The 17169-nt window shown below is 41.1% G+C and overlaps 3 protein-coding genes across 3 annotated transcripts in view; 2 read left to right on the forward strand and 1 right to left on the reverse strand.

The window, feature by feature from the left end:
* Positions 1-935: 935 nt before the first annotated feature.
* aldh18a1 (aldehyde dehydrogenase 18 family, member A1) overlaps positions 936-17169 on the reverse strand; it is a 33407-nt gene continuing 17173 nt past the window's right edge. The window contains exon 17 of the mRNA XM_067576384.1: positions 936-1043. Coding sequence (XP_067432485.1) covers positions 937-1043 — 107 coding nt within the window. The 3' untranslated portion in view covers position 936. The remainder of the gene's footprint in view (positions 1044-17169) is intronic.
* crygmxl2 (crystallin, gamma MX, like 2) lies at positions 12994-14601 on the forward strand. The gene is made up of 3 exons (XM_067575903.1): positions 12994-13027; positions 13561-13803; positions 14277-14601. The coding sequence occupies exons 1-3, from the start codon at positions 13019-13021 to the stop codon at positions 14550-14552; spliced, it is 528 nt and encodes a 175-aa protein (XP_067432004.1). The 5' UTR covers positions 12994-13018; the 3' UTR covers positions 14553-14601.
* Positions 15012-17117, forward strand: crygmx (crystallin, gamma MX). Its single transcript, XM_067575904.1, has 3 exons — positions 15012-15158; positions 15914-16156; positions 16521-17117. The coding sequence occupies exons 1-3, from the start codon at positions 15150-15152 to the stop codon at positions 16794-16796; spliced, it is 528 nt and encodes a 175-aa protein (XP_067432005.1). The 5' UTR covers positions 15012-15149; the 3' UTR covers positions 16797-17117.

The following is a 17169-nucleotide window of genomic DNA, read 5'->3' on the forward strand; positions in this document are numbered from 1 at the left end:
TGCATGTTCATATTAAGCATCATCTGTGGTAGTCATTCCTCATCACAACTGGGCTGGAGAGATTTCAGTGCATCGATCGGTAAAGTAAGTGTGTGAAAGAGAGTATGAGTCAAAAGGGGATCTGAAGGTGGGCTGACAGATGGAAGACACATTGAGGACCTAAAGATGGAGAGATCACTTTTGTTCACTGTCAGGTTTGACCGAGGCCTTCTCTACTCAGAGGTGACTGTTGCACTCTCTGGCGCCCTCCAACATCCCCCTGAGATCACTCCACTCAACTCCACTGCCTCCGCTTTGATGCAAAAGGGGGGTTATTGTGTAAATATTTTGCTTGAGCATTTGAGCATCTTAATCTTCCATAAGGTGATCTTTGGAGTGGAGCAACACGGGGTGCTGATGTTCAGAGGAGCTCCCAGTTGTAGAAAGACAGAGGCAGCGAAAGAGACAGAGAAGGGAGGGAGAGGAAAAAGAAGGTCTGTGTACTTGCTAGAGTGCTGGGAGCTAGAGTTCACTACGGGGGCGTAAGTGTGTCAAGAAGAGCGCTTTTCCCCCATCCGCAAGCCCCGGGCCCTCTCCACAACATTAAAAAGCATAAACAGTCAATACTGAATGTAACTCAGAGAAAGAGCAAGAGAGGGAGCGTGGAAAAAAAGAAACAAGTATGAGAACGCAAGGGTTTTTCAAGCGTTACACAACATAGTGAGATCAGAGAAATGGAGGCTGGGCTGTAGTGTATAGTTGCAAAGCTTTCTGATGGAGGAAGGGAGCATCTCCAAGTGAATCATTCATTGCGGGCGGCAGGGGTGTAAATATGAAGGGGAGGGTTGAAGAAGAGAGGGATCAGGGAAATGCACACCTGGTGCAAGACAGGGGTCAGATTGGCCCTACACAAAAGGAAACGAAAGGGAAAAAGAGAGTTTTTTGGCATACCTCCGTTTAGACAGCAGCAGTGCTTCTATCGGTGGAGCGCTTGTGCAAAGCAGGACAGAATGGAGTAGGTAGAGGGTGCATATGGTGGTAGGCTGTCTCTGCCGATACACATGCTGAAAAACACATGCCGATGAGAGGGAGGCTCGTATTATTTTTTATACAAAAAAAAAGAGTTTCAAACGTTCAACATTTTAGACTTGCAGTTTGAGATGTGAGGGCTTGTTTATCTGTGGCACATTGTTCTTGCTCATAATCGCTCAAGAGTCTCAATCAGTCACTCCCTCTCGCCGTCTCTCACAAGTTTTTCAAACGGTATCTCCCAAACACTCGACACCTGGCTGACTGACTTCAGAGCTGAAATCAGTGGAGAAGTCTGTGTGTCTCTCAGTCTTTTTTAATCATCCATTCAGTCACTCCTCACATGTTCAAGCCTATGCATTTCGGGGAGATCTCCCTCTATAGACAGATCATAAACAAGTACAGCTTACTTTGGAGCAGGTGTAGGATGGCTAGTGCAGACAGCATGGTGTTGGTCTTGAGGACATATGCAATTCATTGTATGTGATTAAATAAATCACAGTTTTCTTTAATTTATCAAACCAAAATTGCTTACCATTTAATTAAAATTTTATAGAGAAATGTGGATCATAAAGGATGTATAACTGCTGCCACAAGACTACCAGTTAAAAATGGTTTAAGATGTCTACAGTATCCTTGAAATGACAACAAAAAGGAACATCCAGAAAGGATAATTGCAAAGAAAAATATAAACAACCATATGGCGGTATCTTTATTTTCAAGGTTCTCTAGTTTATTCAGAAGTCATGAACCAGTATTTTCTTCAATAAACTATTACATCTTAAACCAAGGACATTTTGACCACATACTGTTTTTCTCCTTGAGAGAATGTTCTCTTGGTTTATGGCCAAACAAAAGTTACTTCAGTGCAAAAAACTGTTTGAGCCACTTCCCTGCCAGAGCAAGACCCTATATTTTAAACATTTGGAGGAAGGAACAATATCTATGAAAGTGTGAAATTTGATTTCTACCCCAAGGAATAGGCCGTTTCCTTCTGTTGTCAAACAGAATGACTAAACATGCTCATTCACATGCTCCCATGGTATTATTAATTTATCACTTCAGAGTTTTCCATGCTCTCACACACACGCACCCGCATATACATACATACACACCCGCACACACGTTTGCTTCTCGATGATTGACAATGTGATAAATTTTATTTGAATATGGCTGACATGAATTATGTAACCAGAGAGACTGGTGGCTTTGTTGCTTCCCTCTAGCTCTTCGCTTTTCCTCCAAGATAACATACAGTTGATAATTTACAGTAGAACACATTCTGAAACTATAAAGAAAGATATAGCGACAATGCCCCACAGAGAACAAAACAGAGTGCTTCAGTGCAGCCCAGCTGAGCTGATTCTGAGAACTGCAGAGAAGTGGAGAGAAGGTTCATATTGTGGCAACGCTGCAATAAGGTTAGGTGGTTGACACTTTTGACACTGGAAAGTGATTTGTTCAGCTCTGATGGTAGCGATGAGGTCTCAGGAGACTGGGTTAGGCCGAAAAAAGAGAAAAATAAACACAAATGAAAGAAAAAAAAAAATGAGCACAGCACCCGTGGTATCTGATGTTGATAGCTGTGGCGAAAGACTGCCTTTGAAAGGCTTGAGGAAAGTGACAATACTGTATGTTTTTTCATTGTTGCTGCTCTTCAAGACGGCTAACATAAAAAAAAACTTGTCTGATTGGTCTGAAAAGACTGTCAAATGTCAAGCAGTTATCAAACGCCAGACATGTTTTCTTTTAAAAATATACCGGCAGAAGGAAAAGCCTAACCTTTCAGCGAGTGAGTGGAAGTCACTCATCCCATCATGTGCGGCACTCTACACAAGCAAAACCCTTGCTCTTTACAAGACTTACACTTTCCCCTCTGATTCAAGTCTGTAGTTGTTGACACAAGTTGTCTACTGCTGAAATAGATGGATCTGTAAAAATACCTAATTTATTTACTTGGTGGGTTATAACACAGAGCCAAGTGGACAAACTAACGTTCACGCATTACCTTAAAAATGTTTTCCTGTATATGTACAAGATGATGCAGGAACACAAAATTAAGCCATTTTATTGTAAGTAATCTTCAGAGAGCTCATGATAAACAGGTTTTTCCTTCAATTCATGGTCACTTTTAGATCTGAAATTGCTTCAGTCTCTTTGTGGTATCCCTCGCTCTTTTGCATCATGTTTACATTTTAAAGGGAAACTTCAATATTTTTCAGCCTGGACCCTATTTTTCCATCTTTTTGTGGCAAAGTGACTAATGGGGACAACGATTTTTGAAATTGTGCCAGTATTGTGCAAGAGAGCTTCAGCCATTAGCCACGAAACAGGCTGCAATGTAAGCTGATGGGGCAATAGCGCCCTGTCAATGTACGTCCACTAAAAGTGCTTCTTTTTGCCACTGACAGGCTCAGATTGTTATTTTAAGTGTCTCACAACATTATGGAAAGGACCATACAGAGAAATAAAACTTTTTATTTACCTTTCGCTTGATCCAGTCTGTTTGTTATTGTGTCTAACCAAGTCTTGCTCAAGAAAAAGTCTTGTTCTGAAATCTTGCGAGAGTTGAGATGTTGTCGAAATCAGCTAAGTATTCAGCCATGACAGAGTTGGAGAGAGGAGTGCCAGGAGGAGTTTGTTGTGTTGGAATACAGAAAGTGTAGCTTAGTCTTATTTGAAAGATTTTCAAAGTCATGGCTTAATATTTAGCTGATCCAAAAACAACTCAACTCTTGCGAGATTTCAGAACGAGACTTGGTTAGACACAATAACAAGCAGAACAGATCATGCAAAAGGTAAAGAAAAACATTTTATTTCTCTTTTATTTCTCTGTATGGTCCTTTCCAGGGACATTAATAATCCGAGCCTGTCAGTGGCAAAAACAAGCACTTTTAGCGGATGTGCACTGACGTACACTGGACCAATTTCAAAAATGTTGTCCCCATTAGTCACTTAGACACAAAAAGATGGGAAAATAGGGTCCAGGTTCAAAAATACGAAGTTTTCCTTTAATGTGGCCTGTGCAGATTTATGTCATAATCGTCGGCCCAGACTGACAAGAACAGCTTGCTGAACACTGGATGTACAGCTGTATTTTGGTGTTCCAGTTCCTGTAGCTGATGTTGTTCAACTCCCCTCACACTGAGCGGCACTTGTAAGAAAAGGGAGATGGGACGACAATGTCCTTGATTTTCAAAGTGGTGAGACTTGTTAATGCCCTCATTTTCATGTACACCACTGAATCAATCATTACTGCTCCATTGCACTGTTCAAACAAACTTCTGCACAACTTTCACATGAACCTACATTTCTATTCTCATTATTTTATTCGAGGAGAGTCTTTGTGCTTTGTGCTGGCTGCACAGGCAGGTCAGAGATCATCATGGAGCTGGCAGGGATTCAGTGTCTTGCTCAAAGACACTTTCGTAGACTGGGTTCTTGCTATCGTGGGCCTCGAGCCCAGCCATACTGCCCTACAACCCCAACACCGACAGCCGATGTGAATCTCAAAGACTGTTACACTGAATATTTTTCTCTTGCACTTTTGTTGGATTGTCTAAAGAGAAGTGAGTAATCAATGACTTTTTATCTCCAAATAAGAAACTACAACATTTCTAGCAATGGTTACCTTGACCTGTAACTGGGGGAAAAAAATAGTCACATACAGTATTCACAATAGAGTTAATAAGCTAATTACTAAAGGGATCTAATAGAAGCATCTAGTGAAATATCTAGGTAATATATCACAATGAACAATAATTCTGCTTTGTTTTTATTTGTTGTACTTGTTGTTGTTTTATTTGGCTTCAGAACAAAATGTGTTGCTGAGGATGGAGACATGCGAGAGGCAGACAATGGAGTTGTGAGTTGTCACATTGTCCTACATCTATGAGTCGCTGAGTCGCACCGGGGGGCTGAAAAGTGAGTTCTGACAGCCAGTTATCTCTGAACCTGGCAATGCTGAGGCTTTGATATTGGTCAAAAACCCGATCAACTTCTCAGATATAAATTATTTTAATTTTCAGGCACAAATTCCTCCTTATTCACCTTTAAAAATGTTGAAAACTTGAGTCATCTTTGTGAGGTAGTTGGATTTTTTTTAAATCCTGCAGCCGGAGTCAAAGTGGTCACCAGTTTTTGTTTAAAACACAGCAGCTGACAAGGCCACAAACATCACATCTACATTTTCAAAAGAAGGTGAGTCCAGGACAAACTTTGCACTTTTGATTTCTCTGCAGTAAACGGAGGTGATAATGAACATTAATATGTACAGCTGGCTCTTTATACAACTCTTGCTGTGCTGCCTTTGGTGTCCTGTTGAGAGGGTGTCTAAGCAGTGCACCATCAATGGCAGGGAACAAAGCCAGAGAAAATATCAAGTCTTTTTCCACAACTGCGTGCCTGCCTTGCTCTGTCTTAAGATTAATCTAATTTGGTCTTTATTGAGAAATGGGTAAGAGCAGTTTTGTTTTATTTATGTATGTTTTTTCCTCCTCTGCTCCTTTCCTTTGTTGCTTCTCCTCGGCTGCCTCTGACAAAAGACAGCCAGCCTGCCAAGCCCGGTGTTGCTCTGGGACGGACCTGTCAATCACTCCTGACGGCACCCTGACAACATGTACGTTAAAATTTCAAACGGGACTCAAAGGCGGCGCGTGACAGCCGAGCCTTTGAAAGTGGCTGTAGCGCTCGGCGACAGCCAGAGGAGTACGGGTGGAAAACAAACTAGAAAACAACAGTGCAGAGGGAAAAGAGAGAGAGAGTCAGAGACAGAGGGAAAGAAAAAAACAAAAGTTAAAAGCAAAACAGTGAAGAATGTGGGTCTTGATGATGGGAATTGGCATTAGATTCTCCCTTGGTGTATCATTGTTTTTTAATTTGGTTGAAACTCCCCTGAGTGGAGCTTTCGGTCTTCCAGGGACTCTACTGAGGGCCCGTTCTCGCCGCAGTCCAGGGACATGAGCGCCTCTTTCCCATTCCTCTGAGGCCTCACTCAGATCAAGTAGAGCCTCTTATGCATCTCGCTACCCTATCCTTCAACACAAAACAACTGTGCACGAATGTTAATAACATTCTTGATTCCATCTTGCATTACCTTCGTTTCACGGTTGTGCAATTAATTCCCAGTAGAAATGGAAACCAGTGCTTGCCACTAAGATAAGCCTTTTCTGTAGAATTCATAAATCTAAGATGTGTAGCCTCCAATACTGACAAGAAAATGTACAGCTCAATTTAGATTCCAGCTCTGCTGTCCTGTATGTGCAAGGATGAAATCTTTTTTAAAACGCTATGTCTCTGCAAACCTTGCCTACGAGCGAACAAATGGCATATGGCGTTCAATGTGCAAACACAAGGCTTGAGGATGTACTTTCAAACGATCGCCCGCACAACACACAGGCACAGACCACCACCACCTCTTCAACATGGCTAAATGAACAGTGCAAATGGGGTACAACACAAAGGCCCGGGCTGTGCCAGACCCTATGGGAGAACTGCCATCTCTGCAGTCCTGCAGTTTGTGCACTGATCCTTCAGTCAGCATCCACATCTGCAGTTCAAAAACACACTGGCTTGAAACTGCTACAAAGCTAACTGTTCATTGTCTGTCTGAGACTTTGTTTGACCATGCTGTGTGTGTGTGTGCGTGTGTGCATGTATGTGTGTGTCTATCTTAAGTTTGTTTGAAACATTCTAAAAGCAAGTGTAACACTGTAGTGTGTGTGTGCAGCGAATGTGTGTAATGCTTCTACAAACACGAGGACAAGCAGCATGTGTGCTGGGACACAGGTCATGTCAGCCTGTTAGTGACTTTGTTTTTTTTTTTTTTTCTTTAACTTCTCCCTGGGTAAAACTATGTCTGACCGCTGATAGGCTTCAGTACAGACAGGCACCATGGCACTAACACACACACACACACACAGAGCACCTGAATGTGTGCCATTGTCTATCTCATGTCTATATGCATGTGTGTCCAAGCTTACTTACAAATGTATACATGCAAGCAAACAAACACTCATACAAGCTGCTCAGAGATATGGCTGTGGTATAAAGAACTTTAAAAAGCGATTCTGCAAACAGCCAATGCTTTGGCTTCTAGTGCCCTCTAGTGCTTGGAACTATCTGGCAAATTAACTGGGATATCTTCTGAATGCTGAAGACAAACTGAGAACTATTTAAATGTACTTGTGCTAACGGACAGAACAAATGTGTATGTTGCTCAACTTGTGAATAAAACAAGTTTAGAAATTAGTTTTACTTGAGCATGAACGTGAAAAGGTGACATCCAAAATTGATAAAGCAAGGGGCAGAAAAAAGGAAGGCACTTATTTCACAATTAGAAATCTCATAAAAAGATCTAAGGCATTTATATACTTTAAAATATTAAAGTATAAAGAACTAAAAGTCTAAATACCACAGATCTAAATTTTAATACAGTACTTAATTGTGTTATTTTTTCATGGTTTTAACTATTTATATTTAAATATTTTACATTTGTACAAAAACGAACATTTGTCAACATCAAGAATATTACTATTATAATGATCCCATATGTGAGAAATTCCTTTTGTGTTTTTAAAATGTGAAAAGTGGCTGTTTTAAACAAGCTGTTCTATTAACAAAGCTGGATCTACACACAAAAGCTAATTTCAAATAGTATAACAAGCCTGTCTTATCTGTTGAGTCCCATCAAATTGCTTTATAATATGATCAATCAAATTAATTTACATAAATACATAGCTTTTATTTTATATTCATCCCCTCAAAAGGGGCTGCTGTGGCAGGACTGAGTGTAGATTATCTCAACATTTTCTAAATCGTGTTTCTTTATTCTTAAGGACTAAACAGCTGCAATGCAAAAACTTCTTTGTAATCAAAACAATTCAAATACACTTTCACTTTCTTTGTAAGATTTTGTTTGTCAGGCTGACAATAATATATCTTAATCTGATCAAACTGAATCTCTTGTGGAATTTAAGAGTCCAGATTTTTCTGGGAGCCTATTTGATATAAAAAATACCTCACACATAAACCTGTTTAATAACTACAATATGTTGTTTTAAGTGTGTCATGTGAGAAAGTGATCTAAGACCTTTATTATTTTAAATTATGAGCTCATAAGCAATCGCGTGCGTCTGGACAAAAAAAAAAAAAAAAACATCCCGTTATTATGCTCTGTTGTGTTTTATTAATGTGGTGCACAGAAAAGGCCTTTGAAAAACTGGAAATCCAAGTAACATTATCAAGGTGCCATGCACTACAAACAATATTTTCACATAAAAATGTGACTTGTTCATGTAACTGATGCAACCTTGCACTTTTTGTCTTCCACGTGTTTATCCCCTCAAATGACTTAAGTCTTTCATACATAATTTGGCACAAAAATGTTTTTATGTCTCGTCACATCAAGGAACATTTTCCCCTGTGAAAATACTGTAAACTGATACTGTAGATTGTTATATATCTGAAGACTTATTTTGTTCGAGAAATATAATATAATACATAACATAAGAATTAAATAGTAATCGCTTCTAAAGTGAAAAATATCCAATCCAATACATCTTGACATATATAGCCAAAGCCATTATAACCTAACATATTTAGGGCAACTAAGGTCACTGCCTTTGAGCAAGTGGATATTCCATGTGAGGATATTAATGTAGTCTTATCTACTGCTTAATTTAGTATAATAAGGAAGGGTTTTTGTAAATCACATGCGTGTATTTTTTCGCATGCATGATAGAGCCAGCAGAGGTGGGATTTGAGAGGCACCTCAAAGCTATGATTATCCTGAGTGTCTCTGCCCAATAATGTTACCTGCTGGGACAGCAGCACAGCTCCTCTAAATAAATTGCAAGTGGCCTTGGGCAATAAGAGGAACCCTCCTTTGATCTGCCTGACTGCCAACGAGGAAAATGTGCAGGCAGTCAATCAAGCTCTTAAAGCTTTGCAACAATGGAGCCGACCCCAGTTTATTATTTATTTTTTAAATTGATGTATTTCATTATCACAAGGTGTCTACTTGCTGGGGTAGCGAGGGAGGGGAGGGGAGGAGGGGTTGGGTGGGGGGGCAACATGATCAATAATTGATATGCAGTATGAAAAAGCTGATTTGCTGCCTCTCCTCTGGTGCACTTGTCACTAGCTGTTGTCAGAACACATTTGCTTTGATGACAAATTTGAAGAAGTGAACAACAGTATCACATCTGATTACAAATTTAGTGAGTGGTGAAAGGCAGGAGCCCCTTTCTCGCTGAGACTGTTTGTTCAGGGCGCTCTGGAGGAATGACTACCAGGCTCTGAGGTGAGTTACAGTCTTGTAAGCAGAGAGATGAGAGGGGGTTGAACTTTTTTGTCATGTGTCAGTAAACAGCGTGACTTGTTTGAAAGGCACCTGGATTACAGGATGAAAAGTTGCTCTTTAAACCTTTAAAGCTTTGGGGCATGGGAGACACGCCACGTCAAAACAGAGCGTGGAGATGAGGAGTGAGAGCAACTAAAAGCCATCACTCCCCCCAGTGTGTCTGCTGAGAGACGAAGGAGTTGTCCTGCTTTTCACAGAGTTTGGGTCATGCTGTATGGTGGAGCATCTCAAATCGATTTAGTCAAATAAAGCAAGATCATTGAATGATTTGAACAGTTAAGGTTTCCTGAAAGACAGCTTGTTCTAACTACTGCTTGTTGAGGAAAATCCACCATACACAAGAATGTGGTGGTTAGTCCAACATACTTGATAGCTCAACTTTAATTTGACAATACTTGACGAAAAGGAAGAACTGCTATTTAAATCTGTGATATTTAAAGTAACACGATTCCAGTGCCATGTGTGGCACTGGTGTGTAAATCTTCTAGTTCTTCTTCTAGATATGAGCATCATTTCTGAGACATCAGAGTTAAATATATTAAATAAAAAGCTCAATAAAGTTTAAAAACCTAAATTGCATTAATTGTACATATAGGAGGGTTTAAAACATACAGAATATTAAATGTACTGTGAATGTGTAGACGTTTATGAGTTCTTCGTTGGGGAAGTGTTCACCTGCAGGTCATCAGAATCAAAATTTTTAAAAAAAATTCACAGTGATTTCATTGCTAAGAGTACTTCTTAATTAGCCTAAATGTTTTTTAATTACATGTACGGATTGGAGATTTACCACAAACTTTAAAACTAAATCCTGATGGGGAACAGTTCAACACAAAAATCTCAGAGAAGGGAAAACAAACAACATATCAACAACCCAACATAATTGACAGCTGCATCCATTTGCTCAGTCCAAGCCCCCTCCTCCTGCTTTTCCACTCTGTTCTTCCAACACCATTTCCTCTTTTAATTATCCCCCAGCAAAAAGATGGAGCACATCAGACGCATCGCGGTAAATCCTGGCCCTGGCACAGGCTCATAGTGGCTCCTGCGTCTGGCAATCCCGATAGAGCCTGTGCGCTGGCAGTGACAAGAGAGGGAGGATGCCTGGAGATTTTCTGACAGAAAGAATGGAGAGGATGATCTCTCAGCAAAAGAGAGGTCCTCATTCTACTCCCGGCGTGGGAGGCTTTTTGGCGAGCGCTTTCCGATCATACCACACTTTCAGCACCAGATTAGCTAGCTCTCAGGAGCAAAACTCACATAGACCCCTTGTTTACACCCATAGTGTTTTTGTAATGACTGTTCAGTAAAAGAGCACATTGGAGGCACTGCAAGCACGGCTGCTCTCCTATCTCTCCCTACAACATTTTAGGGGTGAGAGTTATTGTATATACCAGGGTCAGGGAGACCACGGTTTGGAATAAGGTTTGTTTTGAATTGAAGTAAGTCTCCTCTGACCTGAAATGTGTTTTACTGAGTGAATTGCACATTCAAATTCTAATTAGGTATCAACTACACGAATGGGTTTTTCTTTTGGAAGCTGGATAGATGAAAAAAGGTTGCAAGTTAACTAGTGCTGGGGTTGCTATCTGTCAAAGTTTCTCCTATCTCTGTGGGGTGCACATCAATCACAGAGGTCCCCAACTGACAGTCATTCTGCGGGCTAATAGTGTCGTCATCTCCCACACGATTACACAGATTGCACAATGAGATCCTCGGACACAATGGAGCTGCAAATCTAGCCCCCCACTCTGTTCCCTTCTCCTTTCCTTTTCTTCCATCATTCTGAGATGAAGAGTGGAATGCTCCACAGCGGGTAGCTTTCTTCTCCTCCAGGGGGAACTGAGAAAGCAGGCAAGGGCCTCTGTGATGTTACTTTCCCTTCAGGGTGGGGAGGAGATGTCTTGTAGCACAGCTAAAGATGATCATTTGAGAGCCTGGGAAACATGGTTCCCTCTGGAAGCCACAGAGACATGGAGAGAGCCAAGGTCCCGACTAATGAGTTTGGGTTAGCTGATGTTCCTCAGTGATGAAAACGAGAACAATCTCAATGATGGCAGTGGCAATCAGATTTTTTTTTTTTAATATGGCTTGGTTCAAACATTGTATTGCACCTCAGTTACATGCCTCCCTCAGTACAAAGGTCAAAGGTCAAGCTGAGCTACAGAGCAGCAGCCTTGGAGCTGCCAGATTCCTGCTTTAAGACACTTCAACAGAGCAAATAGTCACCACTGTATCACACACAGCTTGAACAAGTGATTTCCAGCCAAAGTATGGTTTCCCTGTCATTCTGCTGCCCTCTTGCATCAAGACTGAGTAAAAAGATGTTACATTTAATACACATGATGAAAGAAATCATTAATCTATGAATGAACATATGAGAAAAATCTAAACATTTGTTTCTTATATGTTCTGATAAAACCTTTCCTCCCGGAGTAAATATTTGCTCCAGAAACTCACAAAACAAAACAACATCCCATCTGATAATCTGCCACAATTACGCTGCACGGTGTGATGAAAGGATATCAATGATCTATTTATGTCATAGAAAAAGAGTGCAGCTTCAAACATGAAACCTATTGAAGCCTATGAGAGTTTCAAGTCGATGAATGATCAAAGGAGCAAAAGCTTATCAACGCTGTTCCTTAACACTGAGACAGTGTCATATGGCTCTGGATATACTACCACAGTAGCAGTGTTTTGCCCAGGAACATAATGGCTATTGTGTTTTCTGAAAACATTTGCCTTTTTACAGAGTTGAAGCTGCAAAAAGCACACAAAGTGGAGAGGGGGCGCTTGCTCTTTATCCTGATGAAAGGCTAAAGGATGAGACTGACCTTTCTGGCAACAGCTGGGCTTTGGGAACACAATGCATGGCGGCAACTCTTTCTGGCCTTTTCCCCTTCAGCTCTGGGCTATGCTTACAAGCCAAAGACTCAAGTCCAAACATCTATCACTTTATACAAAGACAGAAACACACAGATGCCCCAAACCCCTCCTTTTATATCACACATACTGAGCAGTTTTGTCTGTACATCTGCAAACAGACCAGTCCCGTCTGGCATCATAGTACAACTGCAGGCTATGGAAGCAAAAAAGACAACAGATCACTGTAGATTACATCAACACAAAAGCTTGACTTAGTCCATGGTATCAGCATCACTTACCCTAACAGGAATTGAACAACAATTATACTGTGACCTGTACCACTTAGGGAACGCACCAATCCAAACTGAGACTGAATAAAAAGTGACTGTTACAATTTTCCAGAGATGGAAATGACCTAACCCACTGTACACTTCATTGGCTTTGTTGTTGGGGGGCCACATACCTAAAGGGCCTTTGTTTGATATTTCAAAAGGCTTCATCACAAGGTCATAGCTGAACAAGGGTCATCCATACACAGAATAGCACTTGTGTGGGGTTCGTTTTTGGGAGGGGGGGGTGTCAATTCTATAGGTAAACTCTAGCAGACAGGAGATAAGTTACCCACGGGCTGTCAGACAAAGGGAACAGTAGCTGGTATCTAAAAACGTAAAGAGTAGTAGTCCCTGACGTGTCAGAGGCCTCATTGTCAGTGGGAGAGTATAAAAGGACCTGTAAGTGTGGCAATGGCTATGATGCGCAAACATCCACTGCTCTGCAACCATGGGGAAGGTATGAGCTCACATGCAATATGGAAACAGCTTTAATGGAGTAGCGAAAGAGGAAAATGGCATGATTTTGGGAACAAGCGTTAAATATTGTAACAGGAATAGTAAATGCAGCAGAAGTGAAGAGAGGTAGCGAAACCACTTATTCAAGAAATATTAGCTACAAGAAATTATGCTGTATTGCTAATGCTTGAGGACTTATTTTTGAGGGGAAAACCTATAAAAACATATAGGTGTTTAAAGGGAACGTGTCTCTTGAGCTTCTCTCCCTAAATTTGAGAAGTCAACAGTGTTCAGTTTGGACAAGCATACATTGTGCTTCAAATAAAAGTCAGCTGAAAACGAGTTTAATTTGCCTTCATTTTCACCAGTCAAGCAAATGTGCAGAAGAGTGTGGAAGGGCTCTGAAAAAGTAATTGAGCTTGTTCAAGGGAGAGCAGTGTCCCCTACAGCCCATTCATGAGTATCGCAACCAGTCAATCTATGTACCTAACACCATCTTGAGTGATACATGCCTCTCTCTCCTTTTCATTCAAGATAATCTTCTACGAAGGCCGCAACTTCCAGGGCCGCCACTGGGAGTGCAGCAGTGACTGCATGGATACCTTCAGGCACTTCAAATGCTGCAACTCCATCCGTGTCAGTGGTGGTCACTGGGTGGCCTATGAGAAGCCTCACTACATGGGTTACCAATACATCCTCGCCCCTGGCGAGTACCCTGACTACCACTGCTGGATGGGCTTCAACAACTGCATCCGTTCCTGCCAGATGTTCCCCCCTGTAAGTCAATCAAACAGACGGATAGGATTGGTAGTCCCCCCACCCCCCACTGCTCACCTTGTACATCAAATGCCGCTTTAGAAATGGATGTCAATCACCGGCCTTTTGATGTCATTTATAGATACTCAGGCAGGTCATAGCATAAAAGTCTCTGTTGCAAGGCCCACAAGGAGACCCAGTCAGCCTTTAAAAGGAATATAATACACCCCCATAAGACTTGATGCCTTCATTCTGATTCTGTAAGTCACATTGAGTGTTTCTGGCAGTTTAGGGAGGAAAAAAATCTAATCCTGTCATGCTCTGAACGAGTTGTTGCTCATTCTCATCTATACTTACTTAAAGAAATCAAGTAGTCACTTGAATTCAAAGTTAAACAGATCAGCTCAGGGCAGAAAGCTCTACTAAAGTGCTCTCTAGAGTTCACACCTACCAAAATAGCATAATAATTATGTCCCAATTACTTTCACACACAGTATAGAGGATCCTACAAGATGAGGATCTTCAACAGGCCTGAGTTGATGGGACACACAATGGAGTTCATGGATGACTGCCCTAACCTGTATGACCGTTTCCATCACCATGACATTTACTCCTGCAACATCCTGGAGGGTTTCTGGATCTTCTACGAGCACCCTAACTACAGGGGACGCCAGTTTTTCCTGCGTCCTGGAGAGTATAGGGCCTGTGGTGACTGGGGCTGCCACAACCCCATGGTGGGCTCATTCAGGAGGATGAGAACTCTCATGTAAATTCCACTCCTGCGCAATTCAAATGTACATTAAATGCTTGATTTTCAAATAACAATGTGGTTTGTGAGCTTCTTTCAGCAAATCCATGCAAGATGTAAACACTGAGTCTGAAGTACAATAATACTCTGGCCAAGAAGCAGATTCACTTCCTGCTTAGCATTTATCTTTAAACTATAAGGCTTTTATAGTTTAAAGATAAATATTGCTGCTTAAGTGATCTGTGTATCTGTGATAAGTGAACTGTCAGATGCCTAGCAAAACAAAACAAACCTTTTCTCTTTGTTGCCCTGTCTATCCTCACAGTCTGCATGTAGGTTTGTGGCATTCATGCCAATAAAGGCAGATGTTGCAACTCTTATTGTAGCACTTTGAGAAAGTGCAGCTGTACAGTATTTTCCACAGACAGGCAGAGCTTTGATAGAGACAAAGCGACTGCTGCAGTTCACCAGCCCTGTAGTGTTGTGCAGTCTATAGAGCGTACTGTGCTGACACGACAAAGCTTTGTTTCACATTTGCAAAGCCCTGATCCCAGCAAGGTCTATAAAGAGGTCTGGTACAGCCCGATGTCTGATCTGATCTGAACTTAACACAGTTACAATGGGCAAGGTAAGCGAGCAATTTAATATCTACATAGTAACAGCAACTCAAATAGCACAGTCATGTGCATCTTAGGGGCAAATAACTTGAAAATGGTAGATTAATTGAGAGATGCTACAAAGACACTCAATAAGCGATAACTCAACCTTTTGTGGGTAGAACCATATGGGTCGATTTTGTGCATATTTACATAACATACACATGAAAATGCTAAAAACTGCAAAGAATTGTGGTAAAAATCGAATAACTGAAATTACAAATATGCAGAGTAAAAGTAAAAACAAGAAATAATCTGTTAAATTATGGCTTTGTCTTCAGTTGAGGGTAGTGAGAATTGCAATTATTCAACTGAGCTTGAAGTCTTGTGAAAATGGGCCAAGAACTTTTGACAAAGCCTTAAAGACATTTTCCTCTTTATTAAAATATACCACATGCTATATACTGAATTTTTTTCAACTTTGCCTCTGGTACATCATTTGGGACACTTTTTCATACTCCCCTAAGCTCATCTGTTCCAAAATTCTTCACTTGCAATCATTCCGTACAAGAACTTTGTTAGATAAAGCTAACTTGCAAACCTGGTGCAGAATACTAAAATGTAGGGTTGACAATAACAAGCACACTAATATATTTCAGTTAAATTTATTGTTTGTAAGAGTCTCAACAGCTGAAGGGCAGTTAAATAGTCATATATTTCAAGCATGTGTTAGTTTGTCCTTTGCATAGCCCTGTAATAACAATGTCCACCCATCCATCATATGCAGATTACCTTCTTCGAAGACAGGAACTTCCAGGGTCGTCACTATGAGTGCAGCACTGACTGCCCTGAGATGCAAAACTTCTTCACTCGCTGTAACTCTATAAAAGTGGACAGCGGTTGTTGGGTGGCCTACGAGAAGCCCAATTATGGCGGCTACCAGTACATGCTGCACAAGGGCGAGTACCCCGACTACCAGCGCTGGGCAGGCTTCAATGACTGTATCCGCTCCTGCCGTATGGTGCCACCTGTGAGTTTTAACTGATGCCCTAGCCTGTTTGCAGCAGTATCCTCACTGAAGGTTTTCTGTAGAAATGCCAGTTTAGGATCATTTAGTTCCCAAGCCTAGTCCTACTGTTTTCACCACTCAGTGCCAGTACCTGTGGCTGTGGCTATTTTAAAAATGCATTTTTGTGGCTTGACCTAAAACTTCAGTTAAATTGTGTCAAGACAAAAAGAAAAATATAGACTGGATCTTTGGATTAGGACAAGTACAGGAAAACAAAAATTTGTCTATAAATTTATGTCTAATTGCAAAGTTATTCTTGACTGTGGTAATATAAAGTTGAACAAATGTTTACCTTAAATGTCTCATCTTATTCTCTCTTCCCTAGTATACTGGGAACTACAGGATGAAGATATTTGAGCGATCTGACTTTGCAGGCCAGAATATGGAGCTAATGGATGACTGCCCAGATCTGCATGAGCGTTTCCACACCCGTGACATCTCATCTGTCAATGTTATGGAGGGCTACTGGATTCTACATGAACACCCACATTACAGGGGACGCCAGTACTTCTTGCGCCCTGGCGAGTACAGGAGACACAGTGAGTGGGGAAGCAACAGTCCCACCATTGGATCTCTGAGACGTGTCACTGATATCAACTGATTTCCAGCTCTCCTTTTTTACCCTTACTGAGCCTCATCGTTAAGCTTCCCACCCTCTTGTTCTTCAAATGCCTGCACTGTTTCAGTGTGGTCTCAACGCTGTGTTGTGGTGTCCAAACCTGAAATCATACATTCTGATGGTGGCTTTGGTGCGTCTGATGTTGGGTTCTGGTTTTGTTAGTTTGCTTTACATTGTTGGGTAAAAGTTGCTCCTCAACTCAAGCAATGCTCACAGTAAATATGATCTTTTTTGCTTTGGTTGTCCTATAGCAAAATGGTTTGCCTCACCAGTCCCCAACCTCACGTCCTACTGGAATCACAATAAACGAAAACTTGATGAAAGTCAACTAAAGGGAGCCTTTGTTAATTTTCTA

The sequence above is a fragment of the Thunnus thynnus genome, chromosome 20, assembly GCF_963924715.1.
Source record: "Thunnus thynnus chromosome 20, fThuThy2.1, whole genome shotgun sequence".
NCBI classification, from domain to species: domain Eukaryota; kingdom Metazoa; phylum Chordata; class Actinopteri; order Scombriformes; family Scombridae; genus Thunnus; species Thunnus thynnus.